This window comes from Netta rufina (genome assembly GCF_964035555.1).
Source record: "Netta rufina genome assembly, chromosome: 5".
Lineage (NCBI taxonomy): Eukaryota > Metazoa > Chordata > Aves > Anseriformes > Anatidae > Netta > Netta rufina.
This window is the reverse complement of record NC_140128.1, coordinates 30,541,578-30,565,471: the sequence shown is the minus strand read 5'-3', so window position 1 is coordinate 30,565,471 and position 23,894 is coordinate 30,541,578. Positions and strand designations below refer to the sequence as shown.

Below are 23,894 nucleotides of genomic sequence, written 5' to 3'. Positions count from 1 at the left end.
TAAGACAAAGGAGAGAGAAGTTACACAACCTTCACACTTATGTAGAAACAATCCAAATGCAAACAATCACTTTCCTTAACTGCACCTTATGGACCCAAGTACTTGAGATGATCTTTAGTTGCAAGGTCTCATTTGGAATACAAGGTACCAGGACTCAGTGTAAAAGGACAAAAATGTCAACCGTTTTTTGATGTTGCTGGTTTTGAAGGCGTACATAAGACTTGCTAATAAGCAGTGTACTGTAACATACATTGGCCTTGGCTTGAAAAGCAGATTTCCCTTTTTAATTTGAAATTCAAATACATAAACTTGAACAACAATTTCTGTATAAACACATTTTCTAGTCTCCAGCACTGTAATGTCACACTAGATCAGAAATTAAAACTTCAGGATAGGAAAAACAGTTCTAGGGAGAGGAAGACTGTAATTTAGCATTTGAAGAGTCTGAGCTCTTCCTTGGGTTGTGCATCTAACTCCCATTCAAGTATGTGGGAAGGCCTTTGCATACTTCTGTGGATTCTAAAGCAACTCTTACTGGAGTCAATACTCCAATGGTACATATTTAAGCCATAAAAACAAACAACGAAGACAACTGCTGCATTTCAACAACTCTTAACTGAGACTTTGTCTCAGATATGCAAACAGGTGCTAGTGGCGTTGACTCTTAGGAAACCTATTCTATACAATAAAATTAGTTAGGATCCCCAATAAAACATACAAGGGAAATTTTCTTAGATAAAATGCTCGGGAAAAGAACAACATACAATAGTATAAAAAACCTCAGTCTCAGTAAGTGGAAAAAAAAGCCTGCTTTAAGTCAGGCTTCATTTCAGCAAAACATGGAATAGTGATTTAAGCTCAAAAACACAAGCAAGTTTGCTTTGAAAAGTCAGTGTAAGGAATTTTGATATGGTTACTTTATTAATGCTATCCATGATGAATAAGCACACAAATGAGATGAATAAAAGTACTTTAGAGGAGACGACAATATATTTTATGCAAACAAAAGTGCTAACATTACAGTTAGCAACTCATACTGAAAGAGACAGATGTTTTTGTCAAGGACAATCAAAGAAAGCAGACCTTTCTTGGTTTTAAAACAGATTTATACATCACAGTCTTTCTTCCCTTACATGGGCAAAGGTTGGTGAGCATCTGTGGTGTCTCAGTCCTTTGAATCTATAGGCACAGAAAAAAGGACAAAAAGAGTTTGTGTTGGGATTTTGACAGTTGTCCTACTCGGCAAGGACTCCAGTATCAAGATGCAAGTAAAACGGAATGCCCATCAAGAGTATCCACTCAGTGCGCTTCCCTCAGAAAAGACTTGTACAGAGTTAACAGCCTACAGCAAAAACAATGTAATCTCATACAGATCTCATTTCCAAGCAATTACGCAGAAATAAGTTCTTTCAAATGAAGAACAAAATAGAGTTTAGCAGTTTGAAAGTTAGAATCAATTCTTTATCTTGTCAGAAAGAAGTTCAAGATCTTGTTTCTTCTTTTTGGTGATTTTGAGTTGTCTTTCATTTCTGCAGTCTTCTGTTCCTCACAGGAGAGGTAATTAAATTGAAGAGGGCCACAGATCTTTTTCCTTTGTAACATTAAGTAATATCTCACCTAACTTCAGTAGCTACACCAAAAAAAAAAAGTCCCTGCCCAACCTGGGTCTTAGATGGTTGAAAGACCAACACTTCAGGTCAACAGAATTGAAAAGCAAATTTTTGAAGAGAAAAATTTCAGTGAAACATTACAAGTGCTACTAATAGTACTTCGGCCTCTAGATCCGGCAGGCTAAAATCCATCTGGGACTGTTGTGAATGTCTACTTATTTCATGAAAACTTCAACAAAATGAATATATGGTAATAATGCAGTCTACGCTGTTAGTGGCTGTTCTCAAATGTAGGGTTTGAAGTGGTGTTATAACAAATCCATTTGCAAGAGCACATACAGTAAGTCCTAAAACTGCCTTTAGTGTAGTTTACCAACCTTTTAGAATCTTAGGTCCAAATTGGGACTTCATGATCCCTTATGCCATGTAATTCAGTCCAAGTCTAAGTAGCTACATAAACTGGAGTAGATGCACAGAAGGTGCACTCCATGCTTGAGAATACCAAGTATTGAAAGTCAGAAGAGGCTCTAGTTCCAGTGTGGAAAAAAAAGCTTTTAAACTGACTAAACCAAGCACACTCAGGCACAGAGGCTATGAAGTGGTGGAGCACTCTGTAAGAGTGACAGTACTTTCTCCCTTTGTTGAATTGCTACAAAGTCCTTTTTCCTTACACAAAGCAGAGTCGTATTCAGCTGTCACAAGAATCACTGTTGAAGAAGTTTGAATTGGGTTCTCTCTCTTCAAATGGCTAACAGGGACAAGTTCCATTTGATTTGTCAGCTTCCTCCATCAACATGAAGGAAATCCTGAGCACCCTTAATGCTTCGAAATAATCAACCTGTGCTAAGAGATCACATTGCTGGTGGAAGCGTTAGCAATTTTCACACAGGTGGTCCTTACCAGAGATATGTATATCAGATTACCTCTGATATAACAGCACACAATTTAGACCAGCCATCAGGAAGAAACCACTTTCAAACAGGAAAATTCATATGGTGCCCAGTGCAGCAGTTGTCTCAGAAAAAAAAAAAAATGGAGGAAGCTGTAATGATTCAGGCTTGGAATCTTGAGTATTAAGCTTCAGTTTCACTTGAGAACTGAGGGAAAAAATATTTCCTCCTCCCAGATTTGCTACAAATACAAATATCCGTAGAATGTGAGCATCAAGTGTGCTAGATATAAAACTGATGGAATGCTAGCTGGTCCATAAAGGGCTGCACCAAGTTATCTGTAGCAAAGTAAAAAACTAGCCCAAAAGTTATGGATATTGGAAGAGCTGGTAAGGCCTTCTTAAAGATGGCAAGAAGCAGAAGTGTAAGGCACAGACCCTGAGGGGAAAAAAAAAGATAGGGAGAAATTATGGAACTCCAACACACAAAAGATTATAATATAAAAGCACTAATCCCACAGAAATACAAGGAATTTTAATGCCTTCCTAAACTAAAAGGTGTGATGGATGCACAGCCAACTTGAATCACAGCTGAAACTCTCATCAGTTTTTACTCAAGCCAGCAAATTAACAAATTCCAAATTAAAAAACAAACAAACAAACAACAACAACAAAAAAACACAGCAGTTGTGATTATAACTCTGTCCCTGATGAACTTAAAAAATGATCACTACCATCTTGTCACATAATACTTACAATTAATATGGCTACAAAACACGCTAAAGTTGTATTCCAGTCTCCACTTGCTGTTGCTGAGGCTTTGCCAACCAGGACACTGTAGAAAATGAAGTCTCCTAAACCAAGTTTTACTCCTCCTGCAGAAGTGAATATATGGCAGAACTAAGCATCACACAGTCTAATATTGTCAAGTATCAGTAACTGTCAGAGAATAAGACAGATTTACGTTAAGTACCAAAATTTACTAATAAAAAAAAAAAATAATAATTTCAAAAATAATACCACTCCTGAATCAAGTAATAAAGAAAAACTTATGAAACAAGGTGGCTGAGGAACGTTAAACCACTTAATTTATCCTGTAATAAGATTTCTGTATTCCTAGTCTACTGTAAATACAGATGCAGTATATACAAACTCAGAACTTTTTATTACATTTTGTAGGGTTCTCTTTCCCACTTCTGATTGTTGTGTCATAGTCCTTCAGCAAAACATGGAAATATAATTCTTTCAAGTTGGTCATCACAGGGGGAAAACAAATGAGTCACTTGCAGATTATGTTTTGTTTGTCAGTTAGAAATCTATATCCAGCAAAATGCTCCACCTCCTTACCAATTCTCCTACAGAAGTCTTACTAAGGTAGTTCTAAAAAGCACTTGCGTAAAATTACAGAGTAAATTAGAGCCAAAAAGGACACATTTAGTCTACGATATGAGTCTTACTAAAACTCATGAGCTAATGTGTTATTTTTTAAATAGTAATTGCCAACATAGCAACAACAGTGAAAGCACAATATTCAATTATTTCTGTAAACAAAAGAATGATGATTTCCTGAACACCACTTCAGTTTCTGAGCATTTAGTCCAAGATACTAAGCTAGGGAGGGCAAACATTAGGTCTCCAGATGTTTTCATTTAGCCTATCATTTGTTTTGTCACCTGATTACAGTCCAGCCCCAAACTCACGCTTCAGAGTTCTGCAAGGAACTCAGCATCAAAGCAGAGGGTTATGCCTGGTTGATCATTTAATAAACAAACAAATGCAACCCTACTCTTTTTCAGCAGGCCTCCAATATCCGTTTTGTGATAGTGCATTCACTAAAGCTGTTAAGAATTACAATACTGTTTAATTGCTGAAACAAATTTGGAATTTTTGAGGTAAATTCAAAAATTGAAGTTTTCTTAAAGTAGATGCCTATATTTTTAAACAAAGAAACACCTAGGAATCAGAGGAAGCAGGTGCACCTGCTAAATAAATATGGCAGCATCACATAAGGAGAACAGTTCATTAGACAGGCAGATCGTAATTTATTTAGAGCTCTTCAAATCTAATGCCAGCTTAAACTCAAATTGGAAATCTTAAATCTGTTAAAACCAGTATCTGAGTATTGATGTCATGTGTGCTCCAAAGATACTGAACTTCATCGAGGTGCTGGAGAAAAATACTCAGGCCTGTGGCATTCTGAATTCATTTCAGTCCCCAAACAGGTCTTTAAACGCTGCTTTGTCCAGAGTGGATTATAGTCATTTACTCTTGAAGCAAAAAACAATAATGACTGCATTTACACAGCCCCAGATCCAAAAGGGCTGATACATGGCAGAACATTGCATGAAAGAGACAAAAGCTAATACAACTGATGCATAATGGTCTGAAAACAGCTTGGCAGTTAAAGTTTTGAATCTACGTATCAAATGGGAGATCAATTTGGCCAGTATTACTCTTGCAACAAAACCAAAACCTTTTTCTGTAAAGCATGTCAGTATTGATCAAGAGTACTCTTCAGCTGCTCTTAGCTCACAGCATAGTGTATCTGTGCAGTCAGAATGACCAAGATTAACTAGCTTCAGACTGATTGAGTCTTTCAGAGATTACTCCATACTCACGTTCTTCAGGGTCTTCACTCGTTTGCGAGTTACTGGGTAAAGCCTGAACAGCAGCTCGTGATTCAGGTGTTGATTCAATGGGCCCTATTCTATTGTCTCTTTGTTGCTGCCATTCTTGACTAAAGCCACCATCATCTGGTTCAGCATCTCCATTCTGAGTCTGGTTTGCTGGAATAATAAAGGCATTTAAAATGTTTAAAATCTACTTTAAAAAAAAAAAAAAACTTATAACAAATGACACTTTCTCCACATACAACATCATTGAAGAGTGATAGAAAAGAGGTATTCTGTGCTATTTAGCAACATCTAATATTGGCACATTACAAGAGATTCTCACTATTTTAATACTTTTTTAAACACTTGGGAGTCAACATGCACTCTGCAGTCACTGCAACTACATGTTGCATGCAAGTCCTAGTATTCAAGAGTACCTTGATGAAACAGGGTGGTGTGGTGACCTAATTCAAAGATTTAACTCCCATCTATTATTGGCTTGTCTAGTCAGAAAGTTACTGACAGTTTAATTTTACAGTAAAACATAAAACTTTATTGAACGTTACATATTATACATACACTCCCTCCAAGCATAGTAAATTCAGAAACTCTGCTCTTCCCAGATATATACATAAACAAACATAACCATGTTTTTAAACACTAACTCCATAGCTAAGAGGGCTAGACACATTTCCATGTGATACCAATATAAGTGTGAGTTGATACGATATTACATTAACCCAATTTGACAACCAATTGAGCTCAGTCAATAGTTGTCTACCAAGAGTCATTTCACCACCAATATCCTGTGTTCCAGAATGATGAATGCAGGAACACTAATTGCACAGTAAATGAGGAATTATTTTCAGTCTTCATGGATTTTTTTCAGTCATCTTTCCTAATAAGGTTTATACTCTCTCACTCTCCTACAGAAGCCAGTACTCTTAAAAAGCTAAAAAAAAAATATGTCTCCATAAACATGTATTCCAATAAAATGATAATTATGAAAAAAAAAAAAAACTTGTCAAAGAAAAACTTACCTTGTTTATCATAGGTGGAGTTTTTAGAAGCTTTCCTTTGGGCTTCTGGATCTTCCTCAGCCATGTTCACTAGCCATACCATTGTTGCTGTTAAAAACAAACAGCATAGCTAATGTTATCTTCAGATGCATGCAATTTTGAGCTAGTGTTGGCATCAATCCATTATTTTTCTGTTCTTTCTGTACAGCTATCTTTCGCATGAGGCAATTTTACTCTCATTAAATCACAGTAATATCTGGAACACAGCCAGTACCAGCTACAACATGCACATACAGAATTCGATGAACACAAGTTTTATTTTTATTGGATGTTGGAAAAAATGGCAGCAGCTGCGTGTAGCTTTAGAGAAATTACTTCTACATATGAAGCCCACTCTGAAAGTCTGAATCAATGATTTCTTTACTTTTTTCCATTAAGCAATCCTTTCATCTACAAGTGAAAAGGTCTATTAAGACCGGTGCAAAGGTAACTTCAAATGAGAGGCAGCATCTGCATCAAAGTTAATTGTTCTGTGTCCCCCCCCCCCCCCCCCCCAAAGAATTCTCCAGTTTTGAGATAATTAAATGTTGTCACACTTAAATGGTATATATTAATTCAATTTGTGGTTTCTCAGCATTAGCCTCTCCTCCCTCAAAAAAGACAGTCAAGCAACTACGTACGAGTAGTATCAGTAAAACACAGCAAGAGTGAAAGATAAAGGAGACCCTCCCCTTTCTCCACTGTAATTTTGTCCTCTAAGAGTTGTGGAGTCTACAACACAACATACTTCATTCTTCCAGACACAGGCTTTTCCTCAGCACCAGTAGCATGATGATTTATGATTAACCCAATTCACTGTTATCCATGTATTTCTAACTAGCAATATGGATCTTCGGTACTTGCACAAGGCAATTTTACTCTCCTAAAAACACAGTAATATCTGGAGCACAGCTACAACGTGCATATACAGAATTTGGTGAACACAAGTTTTATTCTTGTGGATAGTGGAATTATCTACTGATTGATACACAGGTCATAACAGCAACATGCATTCAGTAGATTATTTTTTGGCAACTGAAAGAAGAAACAACATATCAAAAGAGGACAAGCCCTGCAAAAATAGCTCTGCAAATGAATCTCTTTGTGGCAACTTCTCCCTTTTCTTTCAGTAACACACAGAATATTTAAGGATATTTAAGCATAGAAAGCTGATAAATATTTTCTGAAAAAGTATTCCTTTTGAAATGCTTGATTCACAGCCTAATGACATTTGCTTTGGTGTATTAAATTTTTTTTTCTGTTCCTATTTTGTAAGAACAAAACATGCTGGTTTTTATCTTGAAAATCTTAGCCAGAAGACGTTTCACATTTTTGAGTCAACAGCAAAAGGAAAACTGAGACCCAAACGAACAGACTGGGAATTCCAGCTGGCAAGCAACATGTTAAAACAGAGAAAAATGAGAAAATAACTTCAGCTGAGTGGGTGATTGTAAGTTTAAAGTATTTAATAGAATATACTCACAGGAGTAAATAAGTGCTGGAAAGAGAGTTTCATTTCTCTCTTGAGCTGTTTCAACTAGCATACGAAGAGGACCTTTAGGACATAAGACAGCAACCAAATCTAGAAGGAAAAGTAAACAGGTCTTACATCACTGTAGACATACTTTGAAGAAGTTGTGTTTTGTTTTTTTATATATAACACTTGCAGAGACCAGTAATAAGGTAAAATGTTACCCTGAACAGAGACTTCTGAGAGAGACACTAACCAGTCACAGGTCAGCATCCTATAGAAAGTTAAATTTTTCCCTCGATCTTACTTTTATACCAAGTGTCTAAGCATACATAGGTCACTGCAGACCACTGTTACTCTTCAAAACCCTTCTTCATCTCTTTTCACCTCTTTCTCCTTTCCTAGCTGCATGGCAATATTTTACCAATACTTGAACATCCACCTAGTCTTAGGTCTCGCACACCTATAATACCTGGAGGCCAGGTAGACAAAGACTACCGTATAAAACTTAAGGTGATAAATTAATTTATTTGATCCTGTCCATGTCCTCTAGGTATGCTGACCTTTCCTTAAATAGTCGGTCTTTCTCCCAAGTAGTAAGAAGTTCAGTGGCAAACTAAAATCTAGAAGACACACTACAGACATTTAGTTTGATATTCCATTACATGCAAGTCCTCATGGGTTTGGATCACCTCAATAAGCCTCAGCATTTTCTTCCAAGACAGAACACACCTTTGCAGACCACGAAACACTGAACTAATTGTCTTCAGGCCAAATAAAAAAACACCACATTATCATGGAACTTTAGTACTCCGTCCCCCTCCACGAAGTTTACAGATAAAATTCATTGAGGTAAAGATTAAGTATTTTAGTTTCTAAGAATATACAACTTGACAATATTGGTTTCAGTAATCATGAAGAACTCCCAAAAATATCACTGCTGTGATGCTCATTCTTTGATTTTCAAAGGCTTTCTCTGCAAAAAGTTTACCAGCTTTGAGAAAGCATACAACAAACAGCCATTTGCGCAATTTCATCACTTCAATCAGATGCGTATTAATCAGAGGAGGAAATTTAAGGAGTCTTACAGCAACAGTATGAAACCAAGAGCTTACTAATATTTGTAGCTGTAGAACCGATTTTACGTATTATTGTAAAATACGAATAATAAAGTATGAAGTTCCTCACTTAAGATGTTATGCAACTGCAAATGTTGCTGTGTCACTATGCCAACTTGCAAGTTGAAAGAAAACTAATTCACAAAAAATAGTATTCAGTTTACACACTGGAAATAACCAAGTTTACTTTCTATTGCCAAAGATTTTTCTTAACCCAAGTTTAATGCTAAAACAAATTGCAAGACAATAGGTAAGTGGAGCTTACGTAACTTCTATGGATTAGAAACAACTGCCAGTTTATTCACACTCAAAGAAGAAAAAATGTGAGTGTGAGAGTGAAAAGGAAAAAAACTGGCATATGAAGCTTTGCAGAAAAAAAGCTGTGTTTGCATAGATGAGATGTTGAAAGCACATTTAGTATAACAAAAACCAAAACCAGCAGCTTTTTTCAAGCGTCCAGTGCCCTCTAGAGCTCTATGAAAAAACTACATCTAGATACCTCTATTTCTGTCACTATTCTGAAAAAAAATATATGCAATAATTCAGATTAATTTTATTTTTATTTTAAGAACAAGGAAACAGATCTCTAAATTATAACCTTCTATATGGAAAACGACTGAGCATTCTGAAAATGAATGAAAATTGCCTTGAATTGCTACTCATTATTAGACATGGATCACGGTGAGGGTGTTACGTCTTCAAATCTGAGTAATTTGTAGGCTGGGCAGATCTATACCTATACAGGACTGCACCCAAACAATGAAGTCCTAAGTTCTGAACGTACACTGTATGTAGGTTTCCAGGGATTCTTGAGGAAAATGGGAAGTACAAAGTCTCTCCACATTCATAGAAGAGATCAAGCTGGTAACATAGGCCTCTTATCTCCTCCTTTCTTGAATTACTTAAATTCTACCCTTTCTTCCTCCCCAAAGAATCCTGGAAGTCCAGAAAAGGCAAAGGAAGATGGCATCACACAGCCACATGAAGTCCTTAGCTGCAGGTCACTTATTTTAGTTTAGGTAATTATGCTATTTTTGAATCTGTAATCACCTTATCCACTACTTTGTATGACCTCCCCCCCACATACACTTCTTTTTTTAAGATCTAGTCAGACCAGTGGAAAACGAGTTATCAGGAAATAGAAGAAATTCCCAACATAGTTTCTGTTTCTACAACTTGCCCCAGACCTTACCATACACTGAAATGACAGCCAGGATAAGCCACGCAGTCCATTCAGGAAGATACTTAATGAACACCAACGCCATGAGAGCACTTATCATAATGAGATACGCCTGCTGGAGCCGGAGTGGGCCCTTCCAATGAATACAGATCATTCCCACAACACCGAAGTTCCAGATCATGAGTGCCACCGTAATGTAGTCCATGGCAACGTTATACGTCTTAAAAACCTCACTGAAGAAAAAAAAAAAAAAAAAAAAAAAGGGAGAAGACTATGGAATGCATTTGCTTAAAACAATGGAAATAAGTCATAGATGCAACCTTCAGATTTTTTTATTATTTTTTTTTTTACATCTTACTGCTCAATGTAGTGGCCCAAATGTAAAGTTTATCTCCAATTAGTATTTAATTAAAAAATACTGTTCACAAAGGAGACAGTTTTACCGATGTTTACTTCATACCAACTATTTCATCCTTGTGCAAATTTTTATTTGCATTCTATTACCTTGTCAATCTAATCAGAAATTGACAGGAGAGGACATTACTGCATAAACAGTCATTTTGATCATGCTCATGATTTCTAAGTCAGAGTAAAAATTTATGAGGTTATAAAGAAACTTTAAATCCATACAAACTGATCTTTCCTTACTTCCCTGTATCCCATGGAATGGAAACACTTCGCTAATTCCCAAGTATAATATACGTCATTATTCTATTCTTTGCCACAAACAATGAAGCAAACCCCTTGCTTTTAGGATAAGCCATGCCACTCTGTCACACTGATAATATAAACCGGTTAAGACCTTCAGTAAGTAATAAACCAAAACAGAGAAATATGTTGTCACCAAGACACAGGTGATTTTCACTGACCCAAGGGAGAAGTGACTGCAATGGCTGTTTGCAAATTCTGCTACTACCACCTCATCAAGTCACCAAGAACCTTGCATAATTTGCATGATACTTTCCTCCTGGAAATTTTTCTTACCTAGCCATTAGCTAGCCTTTGAGATGTACAGTGTTAGCGTGATGGCCCTTATTGCCATCAACTATAATTGGTCTACAAACTCCCCCCTCACTGGTCCTCTGCAAAAGGAAGCCAGAAGCGCTGTGAGGCGGCAGAGACAGGTGAAGGAAAGCAGAGGGCCAGGAAACCCCTCAGTCCCTCTGCTCACACATACTCACTGAAGAGTACCAGCGCCAACCTAAACCCAAAGGAAGTGAGTCTAGCAACTTGCCTCCACCCAGTCTACACTGCCTTTGAGCAGCACACATTGCCTGGTTACAGAAGTTACAGGAAAGTCGTTATTAACGTTAGAAGAAAACACTAACCAAAAAAGTCACCACAGGACACTTCTGGCAAAAATTAGTGACGGAAAGAACCCCATTTTCTATCCCTGGAGACCAAATTTAAAAAAGATTCCTCAAAGAGAAGTGTATCTGATATCAAATGGTGCAAAAATACATATGCTACAATAATTTCACTGCATAACTTGAGTTACAAGCCCTGGTCAGGTTGCTTGTTTTAGAGAACTCTGAGTATTATGTACTTTTATTTAAGTCTGGTTAATGACATGCTTCAGAATTTTAAAAGAACACTGAAACATGTAGTGGAGGTATATTCTGGTGACAGAGCAGATTCTTTTTAGTTGATTCTTTTCTACCACTCCCATACAGACAGCCTTTGCAAAGAAAGCCTAGCTCCAAAGCCATGATGTAAACAGCTGTTCTTCAGTCATACAGTTATGAAAAATTACATCAGAAGTTGTGCTAACAGTATACGGTGCCCTGGGAAAGATGTCTTATTTATGTGATTAGTATGCCATGGGCAGTACACTATCGGATGCACTACTAACTCTCTATTAATCTATATAAAACTAATAATTCTACCTCACTAGCAATAGCTTACACAGTATCATTCATGTTAAGATTCACAGGCTAGTTATAAAATAAACATGCAAGCAAATAACATCGTACATGAAAAATAACATATTAATGCTTAGTTCTCTTACCCCAGGTAGATAAACGAAAAAAAGAAAAGCAGCAAAAGAGAAGAAATGATAAGCCAACCATGGATCACCTGGAAAAATAGATATCAACACAGACTTTATTTAAGGTTTGATATTTTAAAATTAATGTCTACTTAAAAGTGCTTTCAATGCTACTATCCCTTCTGATTCAAGTGAGAAAATGATACTCAGATCCCTCTCTCTTTGGTTGTTGCTAAGTTCATATTTAGCCTATACACAGCCTATATACTTACAGATTTTAAGTGCTTTGTGGTCTTTCAACAGAGGTTATATAGAATGCAAACTACTTTTATTTTTAGGGCACTTTGAAAACAATGGCATTGTAATATAGCAGAAATATAAAGCATTAACACAGATGGAAAACATGGTTCATTTCTGTGCTAATAAAACCACTGCTGTCATTCCAAAGAGTTTTCAGAACACAGTTACAGCATTAAATATTAAAACACAGAAAATCTTCAGTGTTTATCTGCTAGAATTATAAATTAATTGATATTAGGATTCCTATATCCTCTACCAATAATCTTTACACATAATCCCTTTAATTTGATATGATAGAATTGTACAGGTAACTAGATTTTACACCATTCTGGTATAAAAACATACCCTTTAAGCAATTTTAAAAATAAAAACGTAACGGTTTCTTTAAATTAAAATAAAACTACAAGAAATTTCTGTTGTTTAATCATTCTAATTTTTGAGTACAATAATTATTTTTGTAAAAAGAATGCCCCATGCATTGCAAGGTCAAGAGGAAAGCTGTAAGTGTGAGAAAATTATAAATATAAATTAAATATAAACAAATTCGATGCTTTCAGCACCTGAGAACTGAGTGGCAGCCAAGGAACCTAGCTGAAGAACATCAATTATCTGACTTTGTTAGAATGATCAAAACTGACAATTTATAAAGAAATCATAGTTGATTCAGGAGTTAACACCACACTGTGATAACAACAGTACTCTATACCTTAAAAAGCACTACTCCAAGCCATATACGGATACAGACAGAAATCACTGCCCCAGTCATTCCACAGAAACTTTGTAAAGGGGTTTCACCCATACCCACAAAAGACATTTTCCCTCTCTTAAAAGAAAAAAAAAAGTGGAGTAAAGGTTTGTGCCAGTGCATGGATCCCACAGCCTGCTTTATTACTATTAAACAGATTCACTGTACACTGGGAAATTTTGTTATGCCAAGCTTTGTCAAATTGGTCATTAAGACCAAAAGACAACCATGAATTTTCATGAACAGCTCCCAGGCAGGTGACATTGCAATTATTTATTCTAAGCCTGGACTTGCCCAGATTACATCACTGTATGATTGAAGTCTATCACAAAAGAGCCTTTGAGTCTCTGTGTTTGCCGTAAGGATATCACCTAGCACGTACAGCCATGCACATATCAGTCTTGGGAGACTTCTATACTTGCAGGTAGGGCAGGGAAGAGCAGAGCCCTTGAAGAGCCCCTGAAGTCTTGAACAGCTTTCCAGATGTAGGACCAGGCCTGTGCTTCATAGTTCTTGACCACAAGAAGATTTCAGTCCATAGTACATTTCACAGGAATAAGAAGCAATGCCACCCTAATTCTAGCTGATAAAACAGCCAGCAGTGTTAGCATTTGTGAAGCCACAAATTTGAAACACTTAAAATACCCAACCTTGTAACTTCTGCTCACTCATCCTTGATACTCCTTTTGTTCCATCCTTGATAATCAGTACTAATAAATAAAACTAGCACAATTACTCAAGTCAATTACACTCACCTTATAGCACCTGTATTTGTAAAGCACAACCAGGAGTATGGTCATGACAATGATGACACTGATCATGATAGCAGCATTGAGAATTGAATTCAGGGCCCGTTGTCCGATCGTCTCTGTCTCTTCTGTGAAGGGAGTGTAGATGCTACAAGAACAAAAAGTCAACTGAAATGCCTCTGTAGAGTCCACAAATGTTTGTGATATGCAAGGCCAACATGAAATGAAATTGCAATAATCTTTCAATTCAGAGTGACAGCTATTTTCTACTTAGCCAAAACCTGAAAGGCAGCACAGTATCGTATCAGACAAACTTTAATAAAAAAACATTATTCTTCCTTAGAAGACCTGCATTTCCTATATTCTTAGATTACAACTAATTTCCGCTTTATAAAACAATCAACTAAGAAATCTAGGTTGTTTGATGAATTTGCACGTGACTGCAGTTAGACCTTTATAAGCACACCATCTAGTGGATTTACAAGGAAGTGTCCCCCAGTGATTCCAACAAAAACACTGCATGAGCTCAACTCTTTCTTACAGCAATAAAACAAGGTGGGGAGAAAAAAACACTTCATTACATGACAGGACAAAATGAAAATACTTACCATAAATAAAATCCCAAGAAAAAATATTTTTGATCAACAGCTTTGTTTCATCAAAACACAAAGTTCCTTTTCACTACCATTTTATGACATTCTTACATTACACAAACATTTCAAAGCCAAACACACTTTGAATCATTTTGTCTAAATGTTTTTATGGGGGTACATTTAGACTGATTTGCTTCAGGTTCTGACAGGCTCAGTGTTCTTTCTCTGTCTCCTTTCTCCTGAAACACCTTTCACTGATATTGTTATTTTTTGGCAATATTAGTATCAATATTTTGATTGAGTTTATTTTAACAGATATACCAGTTTATTTTACCTTCATGCATCAGAGAGCACAAAGTGTTAAAAAGAGGATCAGGATTTGAATCAAGTAGTTACAAGTAAGATGTCATCCAGACTGGTTGCCAGATATAAAACAAATGTGAATAGTACCATGGTAGAGAGTTTGGTTTCTGGAAGGAATAAAATAAAGCTACCTCTAGGCTGGTAAAGAGGAAAAGGGAGACAAGGAAGTTCACTGTTTCAATTAAAATCCTGAAGAAACTGAGGTTAAAGAAAATGATCTAAGTGGGTCCATTAAAAAGACGGGAAAAAATTGATACATACAGCTGTCCATCCTTGCGTGTGTAAAAGCTGACAGACTTGATGGTTGCAACAACGACCACCATGCAAAGTGTGACAGGTACAAACAACATAATCACATGTTTTGCCCCATATTTCAGTGTCAGCTCCTCATCTTCTTCTTCATCTTCCACCACCTGCTGAATGTTGTTCTGTGGCTGCCCATTGGTTTCAGACCCAGGATTGTCATTTCTTCTGCGCTCACTGTTATCATGACGCCGTCTTTCACTGTTATCATTCTGCAATATATAAAACACTTTCATCAGAAATTATCCATAATCATATTCATGTGTATTAAGATGGTCTTGAGGGGGGCATGTGTAAGGTAATATTTACTGTCAAAAACATTTTTCACATTGAGGACGTAAACAGGAATCATTAAGTGTTTCACATAGTTACCAAAAGAATAAAAGCACAGGGTTATATTAGAAGCATTTATACTAAAACAGCAGCAGGCTGTTAGATGCAACCAACATTGCTATGCCATCTTTTCTACAAACAGAAGAAAAAGCTAAGTAAAAAAAGACAACTTACTCTCTTTGTCCAAACTACAGCTGAAACAAGGGTGCATGACAGTAGATTACTCATAGCTTTCTGTCTACTTCCAGAAATAATGCCAGAGACATTTATTAGACTAACTCCATGAAAATTCAAAGAAAATTTCTATTTTCCTTACCATGTTACTCCCACTACAGTACACTAACTAGAATACATATTAAAATTGAGTTTCACGAAGCATTGTTCACACATTTTTAGCAAGAATGACACAGAAACAGTGATCAAACTCAGATAATTCTCGCTCATTACACTGAGATTTGATCTTAAAGTTTTACTGTGATGAGTTAAGTGTGCAGATTCCTTTTCTCCTCTCCCAAGGATGCTAGAGCCACGTCCTTTTGCTGACATTGAAGAAATTCCACCACCCCTGTCAAAAAATATAAAAGAGCCTCCTGGCCTTCCTGATACTGCTGAGTGAAACATCAAGGCTATAATACAAACACAAGGACAGAGGTAGATTTTCCGTATCTCCCTCAAAGGAATTATGACTAACCACAAGCAAAAACGATCTAGGAACTCAGCTTTTACAAAATTCTGAGCTGAAATACTGTCTATGAGTGAACAATCAAGCCTGCATTCTGTAACAGGGGGCATTTAACATTTTATGTTGTGTGCACATACAGAGAACACAGCAGCAGTGTAAGCTACGTTTCACCTGTTCTAGACCACATAGCAACAGAATTCTTTTATGTTTCTCAGTCACTCTAAACAAGCCATAAAATGCAAAAGCTGATACAGATTAGTCTTTTTTTCCCCCACTCTATTATCACGTTTAAGTCGATGATGTACTGTTCCCTTCACTCCACCCAAGGGGGTCAACATAAATGAGATGTAATATAAAGACTTCTGATTCCTTGCAAAATAAACCTTACGACTTCAGAATTACTTCATTTACAAACAGTTCAGTTTGAGTAAGTGCACTCGAGCAGCTTACTATTGAAAAGTACAATAAACTGAGGGGAGATATCTTTTGTAATGCCTTAAAATATAATTTAGTAAAATTGCGTTAGATATTGGAAAAGACATTAAAAATAACCAAATGTATTTCTACTTGAGAACTGTTACACAGGTAATTTTTCCTCCTTAAACATGCTATGTTAAAGTCCCATTACCTGTTCTTAATAGCATTTCCAAACATAACTGCTAGCCTGTGTCCAATTAACTCACTGAAGTTTTTTGATAAATTCATAGTCATTTTGGAGATTCTTTATACAGAATTGTCTCAGCCCCACCCTCAGAAAAGATAAGACGTTAAACACACAGCCAGGAACTCATAGTTTCAAAAGCACTTAAGTGATTAAGGAGTACAAGTCCCTGGACTTCGAACTGCAAACACTGACACTGCTAAAATCCTGGTTGATGCTTTACAGCTTCCCTAACTCATGAAAAAGCTACTTTCACAGAACTTTACACACTAGCAATACATACCAAACACTTTACCTATTTACTTCTTTCTTTGTGGTATCCTCAGGATCAGGTTCAGTAGGGTTTCAAGAATTGCCCTCTAAGAAAATTTCCTTTTTTATTTTTCAAAGAGGAAACTGAGTATAAGGGGAAGGAAAAAAATAATCTAAAATTGTCTTAAGCAAATAAGAATAGCAGGCAACTAGATTTTTAATATTCAATTTTAGCCTTAAATGGAATTTAGTATGATAAATTTAATGCATGACATAAGAAAGATTTCAGATTTGAGATTATTTCTTACTAAATGTAAGATTCATTATAAACTACTTGGTATATTTTGTATAAAATCTTCATATACAATAGAAACAGGAATATTGGAGAATGCAGTGTTCTGAAACTTTAATTGTTCTGTAAAGGCTGTGTGCATCTTTGTGAACCTCTTTCTGTACAGATTATAGCTCAAATTTAACATTTTTTCACCTTCCTAGTGAAAGCGCTCCATTTCCCTCAGCCTACAAAACCACAATAAGCTTATCTATCTAAATAAACTGCCTAAGATGACCATAAGTAATATTATACAAGAGATGATGAGAGTCCTAGAACAGTTCACAAGTAAAGCAGACCTAGTACATAGGTTTCTGCACACTTGCGGAATGTTTTGCTCTTTCTCTGCGGTAAAAGCAGTTCTGCATGAGGGAGCACTTACCCCTCTCACGCAAAGAAATACAAAAACTAAAATCTAAATCTACAATTTTGCAATGAAAACATAAAAACACCCAAAGGAAAAGCCTAATTAGCTAAGCACATCACTACAGACAAACTGCAGAATTTAACACAAAGAAAAACTGAAGAAATTAGACCAATGCGTGCCACTCTGTTTCCTGCACCAGTTAGGAACAAAGACACAATCACAAAATGTCTTTACAAAATTAAAGCACAGTGCAAGAAAATCAGAACAGCATCAAGAAATACTATAAGATATTATAAGAATTAATCTCTCGCTCAAAAATAGAAAAAGGTTGTACCATCAGTCTAGTGAACTAAAGTGTAGCTAAACGTGACATGCATGTGCCCCTCTGCTTAAAAGAACAAAGTACACTCATATCCTACCTGATCAGTATTAAAGAGAGCAGAGGCCATGGACTCTTGCTGAAGTGGAAGCAAAGGAACAGACTCTTCACTTTCCTCAGACATAGTTAAAAGTGAAAATTCTGAAGCTAAAAAGTCAGTAACACCTGTTGTAACACCGTAAGCAAACGTAAGTTATGAACTACGCGCTTTCAGGTGAATAAGCAACATCAAAAGCAACTGATAGGTTTCTTTCCTATCAGGAAAATAGTTAATAGCAAACCCAGAGCAAAGCCCTTGAATCAACAGATAAAAAAAACCCAGTATATTTGATAAAATATTTTTACCTAGTGAATGCAAATTGATGTATTATTTAGCAGACCCTGACAGTGGGCATAGGCTTCTTCATCAGTTCTCACATACACCATTTATGTTTAAAGGTTGTTATACAGTGACAGGGCACTGAAGACTGCGCTGAACTCTTGGTATGTAACCAGAAGAGACTGCAAACCATACTAGCAATTACTGATTTCTCATGCTGAGTGCTAGCTGACAGAAGCTAGGTATTACCTAAGCAGGAAAGAACCTTCATACCTCTGTAGAAAAACAGCGGACATATGTAGGGCAGAAGAATCACTACACCTAAGTATTGAAGCTACACCTAGAATTACACTTGAAAGAAAAAGCAGTAGTACAATCTGTCAGTGAGAAGTAAATAAAACAGTCTGCCCCCCATTGCTGGGAAGTAGCTCCAGTAAGCTTTCTTCAAGGACAGTGAGCCCGGAGCTAATCATAGAGCTCTGCCTTTTTAATCCGGCAGAAACGTTCAATAAAGGTTAAGCTCCCACCTGTCCAAGATGAAAAGAAACTTTTTTCATTCCCTCTGATGTAAAAGCATAAAGTATGGAAACTCTCCTGCTGCAGTTTTTTATTTTTAGCAACAGTTTCTATAATCAGTAAGGTCTTAAATCAGTCTTACTTCTAAATTCCAAAGATAATTTTCAAATGTTCTGTATTTTTGCTTTTTAGCAGGATGTTGACCTGAGATAAATACAAGAATTTTTCAAAATTCCATAGTGGAATTAGAACAGGGATCAAAATATTGTCTTGAATCACTGCCATAAACACAGCTACTAGTGGCTCAATCTCCCAGGAGCATTTCTATGTCATAAGGAAACCTGACACTCAACAGTTATTGCAGAACAAGGAACTGGGCATGACAAATCCAAGAGCCTGGGCGCCACACCCAAGTAGACCAACTAAACTTGGTTTTATCAAAACACAAGTGCTAAAATAAGCATAGTATTAGCAATTATTACACAATTAGCACTTTCTAAGGAATGATATAGAACTTTAGGGTTTGGTTTTTCCCACACACACACCCCAAACCTCAAGAATTCTGAGAACACGCTGACAGTTATTCAAAATTAGGACAAGACAGTTCTGCTCCTTCTGCACAGGAGTAGCATTCCAGTAACAACAATGACAAAACCCAAGCTCTACCTAGACTAAAATTAACTCCAAGACTGAACCCCCTAAATCAAGCAGACCACGGCCAGAGTTCAATAAATCACCTGGAAATCAAAGTCTGTTACGGGAATAACCCACCTCATTTTTATTTTTTTTTTTCTAGAGGGCCTAGTCACTCCAGCATCTTTTTAAACTGGGAGAAGTCTACCCGAGTTTAGGATATTAGATAATTTACAGAGTATTTCTTTCAGCACTGCTTATCACAACAGTCAGATGGAAAAAATTACTCCCAAACAGATCTCTATAGTTCTGAACTGTATTTTCATCCACACTGATTATTCATCCCAATTTAACTGCTATCAGGTAATACAATTGTTTATTACATACGGTGTTGCTGAGGTGGTTATCAGGGAAGTTTTCTGTCAGCTGCCCATGCTGAAACTGGGGTAAATGTGCAGACAGTTCTGTCATTGAGGCTGTCCTCTGGAAATCACTTGTTTCTATACAAAATGGATCCTTCCTCTTGAGATGCTGGAAGGAAAAAGATGTGTGAATAGTCTTTTTTCTTTTACAAGCAAATTTGCCATCCCCTCCCTACCTCAATTCTTAGAATTCACACAGACCAAAGATAACCATCTTCTCTCTTCACAATGTTACCAAACTGTATCACGTGTTTACTGAGAGGTCATAACAGGGATTTTCCAGCACAAAAATAAGAGTGTCTGGGTGTTATCAAAATAGTTCATCAACCACGGAAGTCAGTCAGCAACAAACCAAAGATTCAAACAGTTCTCCATTCCATCTTGTGCAATAAATGAGAAGTACTGCATACTTGCTCACAACCTTGTGTGCTGTATCTCAGAGTCCAATTGCTCCAAGTCTTTCATTTCTGGATGAACAAGTGTAATCTTCAAGCAAGGATGATCAAGTTACACTTGATCATTTAAAATCTGGGCATGACACCTGCTTACCACTGTAATACCCAAAGAGGGACCTAGAGCTACACAAAACAGTATTTCATCTGAGCCTGAAGAACTAGTATGTGTTCTCCTAGCAGTAGGTTTTATGTATGAGCTAAATGTACCTAAAATTCCTTATGCTTTAATAGTTTCAAGTGTCCTTACACAAAAAAGTTGCGTACTAATATTTTCCTAAGCAAACGTGAATAAACCAGAACTAAGCAGCTGCTCTGTAACAAAGAAGAATAAATAATTATAGCAGAAAAAGGAAGAAGAGTGATGTAAGCGCAGGTTTCAAAAAAAAAAAAAAAAAGTAGTTTAAAGGAACAATGAGTAGGCCTGCATAAATCACTGGCTTGGTTGCACAAAACACAGCGAACTGAAATAACAGCCACTGCTGCTAAGAGGGAAGTGCCAGTCCCCACTTCCACGCCAAGATGCTCCTGCTCCTACCTTGTGCCAACTCCAGCACTCATCAGTCCTCTTTGCAGTATGTTTAACTCAATAAAATGGAAGAAAGCAAACCCAGGAAAAGAACACAATCTTCTTGTGCTGCTGTAGTGCGTTCAACCAGTTAATGGAAGGATCTAAAAAATCGTATTAATGGAGGACATGCAGACACTGCACAAGGCAAGGCCTCTCACTTTTGGCAGCAGAAAGCCACGAGACAGCATCTTACTTCAAATGGGAGTTAAGCTCAGTTTCATACATACAAAGACGCAGAAGCTGCTTCTTCACTGACAAGTAAGTGAATCTCTTACAAGATTAGCTTGCAGTGCTTACTGACTTCTGCAGGGATGCAGCTTACGCTGAAGGGCCATTAGGAGGCAAGACCAATTTAACAGGTCTAGTGGGAGCATCCTACCCGTCTGGAAAGGCAACATAGCATTCGCTAGGAGAATGGCTCTCTTCTGTGCTTCTAATTAAAAACAGAGCATCTAGTTTAAAATCTAATGAAATGTAAGGCTAGAAGAAAATAAAAAGGTATTACGTTGCTCTTATTTTAAAGTTTTTGCTCTGATTCTTTAGTTGGACTACAGAACATACACGGTGCTGCTTTAAGGCTGCCATCAGCGAAAACCCTCAGTGACAGGGCAGCTACAGAGAAAAAAGTTCAAGTATTTTTTATCCAAATGCGGATTAGCAAAACGAGACCTCCACATAGCATCATATCAAAATCCTAAATAAACTGGGGGGGAAAAAATCGAAAAAGCAAACAACAAGAAGAAATGCCACCACAGGATCCTGCTTAAAGGCCGGTAAAGAAAAGCACCACAAAGCCATCCAACGAGACCAGGCACTGAGGGGCTGAGAGAAAGTGAAGGGCACCTGAGGTAACTGACAGGAGAGGGGCACCACAACTTCAGTAGCGGTGTCTTAGAGGTGACAAAAATTATAGTGTGCTAAAATCATCCCTTTTTAAAACTCAAGAACTCAGAAATCGTATTCAGGACATCTTCGAAGACTTTTTTTTTTTTTTTTTTTTTTTAAAGGAATGAACGCCCCCAAGTTTGAAATTTAACTACGAACGAACAAACCCTACAAGCGAGCCGCGCGTGGGCAGGAGCAGATCGAGTTTTTAACCACCTTTACCTCAGAAGGGGCTCTCAAAAACGTCTGATTTTCCAACGAAGCCGTGATTTAAAACCAGCCTGCCTGAAGAAGTTCCCTCCCGCTTCCCCTCCCCTTCCCAGCGCTGCGGCTTCCCCGTGCTCGTCGCCCCCGGCCGCCCCCGTCCCCTCACGCCGGGGCCGGGGCAGCACCGCCGCCAACCGCCCGGGGGCCGCCGCCCCCCTCCTCGCCTCCCGGCACGCAACAGGCGGCCGTGAGGGGCCTCCCGGGCCGGCCCCGGCTCCACGGCCCCGCTGTGCGCGACCCCCCGGCAGCCGCCCCGCTCCCCTCGTGTCCCTGCTCCGGCCCCGGCCCCGACCCCAGCCACACCGCACCTGGAGGGCGCCGCTCCCCCGCCGGCCCCGCCACCGGCTCCTCGCCGCCCCGCAGCCCGGCCCCGCTCGCTTCCGGCCCAGGCGCCGCCTTTCGCCGCCACCTCACGTCCGCCGCCCCGGGGCCGCAGCGCCGCGGCCCGCCCGCAGCGGGGGAGCCGCCGCCTGAGGGGCGGCCTCGCGCCGCCACCGGGCGCTGAGGGGAGCGCGGGCCGAGCCCGCCGCGGGGGCTTTTTTACCTCACGGCGCGTCAGGAGGCGACAGCGCCGCAAACAGGGGTTTCAAGGGAGCACCCCCCCCAGCACCCCGTCAAGGCAGGAATTAGTGATTCTGGTTCAATGTGCTCCCACAATAAAAATATTATTAAAAAAAATTGTATTTCATACCTCAATATGCAAACGCTGGTTTGTTTCAGCTACATGGAACCTTTTCACAAAGGTGCCAGTAGTGCTATGACTCATGGAAGAAATAAAGACACTTCAACCTTGAAGCTTACCTTGCTGTCGCTGGTACTTGACAAGAAATCGACGCTTCCTTTTTAGCTGCACATAACCTCACTGAGCAACTAACACATATAGGAAACGCTCTTATAGGAAACTCCAACTGTGAAAGCATAACGTCCATCGAGAGACCCTGGTGAATTCTGCATGTTTAAAACTGCTCTATTTTTTATTATTCAACCACATTCTGGGACGATCTATGGGAAAGTGAGGTGGCATGTTGAAATTGTGCAATAAAACTTAACTTCAAGAAAATTATCGTGGGCATTCAACTGCACCACACAAGTCTCTATTTGTTATTAATATCATTTAGGCCTAAGATATAATGCTTATTACCAATACCTTACATTGGTTATGCTACAGGACTATGTACTAATTTGTAAGTTTGCAGGTATGACATCCTATGCTCCTGCATAGGAAAACGTATAGAATATTGGAAAGTGTGAACCTAGTATAAGGCAAGAGCTTCCAGTTTTAATTGTATTCACCTACAAGCAAACTATCCTCCTGCAGGCAGCTATCTAGCAACTCTGTTAATAAAAGGAATAAATTAAAAAAAAAAAAAATCCAAGTGTTCTCTCTCTTAGTAATAGGAAAGCTTTAGAGTAGTGAGAAATATAAATTAAATGAGAAACTAAACTTACAGTTTGGGGCCTTCCCCCTGCCCACATTTAGAGCCACAACGGTGTAGCTAGATGCTTTTTAGTGCAGAGGCTCCTGTTCAGATAGAAGACAGGAAGCCCGAAATTAGAAACGTAAAAAGACTACATGAACATGTTAAATATTCTAAGAACAAAAAAAGTCCCAAAATAACAACAGTAATGTAAAAATACATCATTCTTGGTAATTAATGTTTCTTGTTCAAGGCTTCTTCACTTCATTTCAGTGTACGCCAACAGAAACAGTACTTCAGTGACATACCATTGCTTAGAGTATGTAGTATGCAGAAGGGCAGTTGCACAACATGATTATGAGACAAGTTCAGTTACGGTATAAATCCCAATCCCAGCTCCACAACAATGAAGTCCAGATCAATGACTA

At 38.1% G+C, this 23,894-nt stretch overlaps 1 protein-coding gene across 3 annotated transcripts; it reads right to left on the bottom strand.

The window, feature by feature from the left end:
- Positions 1-968: 968 nt before the first annotated feature.
- Positions 969-22,424, bottom strand: PSEN1 (presenilin 1). Of its 3 annotated transcripts, XM_084287467.1 has the most exons (12): positions 22,357-22,424; positions 19,839-19,982; positions 18,024-18,062; positions 14,937-15,190; positions 13,726-13,867; positions 11,947-12,014; positions 9,951-10,171; positions 7,653-7,751; positions 6,152-6,238; positions 5,118-5,285; positions 3,256-3,374; positions 969-2,938 (listed from the first exon to the last, which is right to left on the bottom strand). In XM_084287467.1, exons 2-12 carry the CDS (start codon positions 19,920-19,922, stop codon positions 2,783-2,785), a joined length of 1,437 nt encoding a protein of 478 aa, XP_084143593.1. In that variant the 5' UTR covers positions 19,923-19,982; positions 22,357-22,424; the 3' UTR covers positions 969-2,782. The 3 variants fall into 3 exon arrangements, with proteins under 3 accessions (XP_084143593.1, XP_084143591.1, XP_084143592.1); XM_084287465.1 differs by lacking the exon at positions 18,024-18,062; XM_084287466.1 differs by lacking the exon at positions 22,357-22,424 and having other exon boundaries at positions 18,024-18,148; positions 19,839-19,974.
- Positions 22,425-23,894: the final 1,470 nt, after the last annotated feature.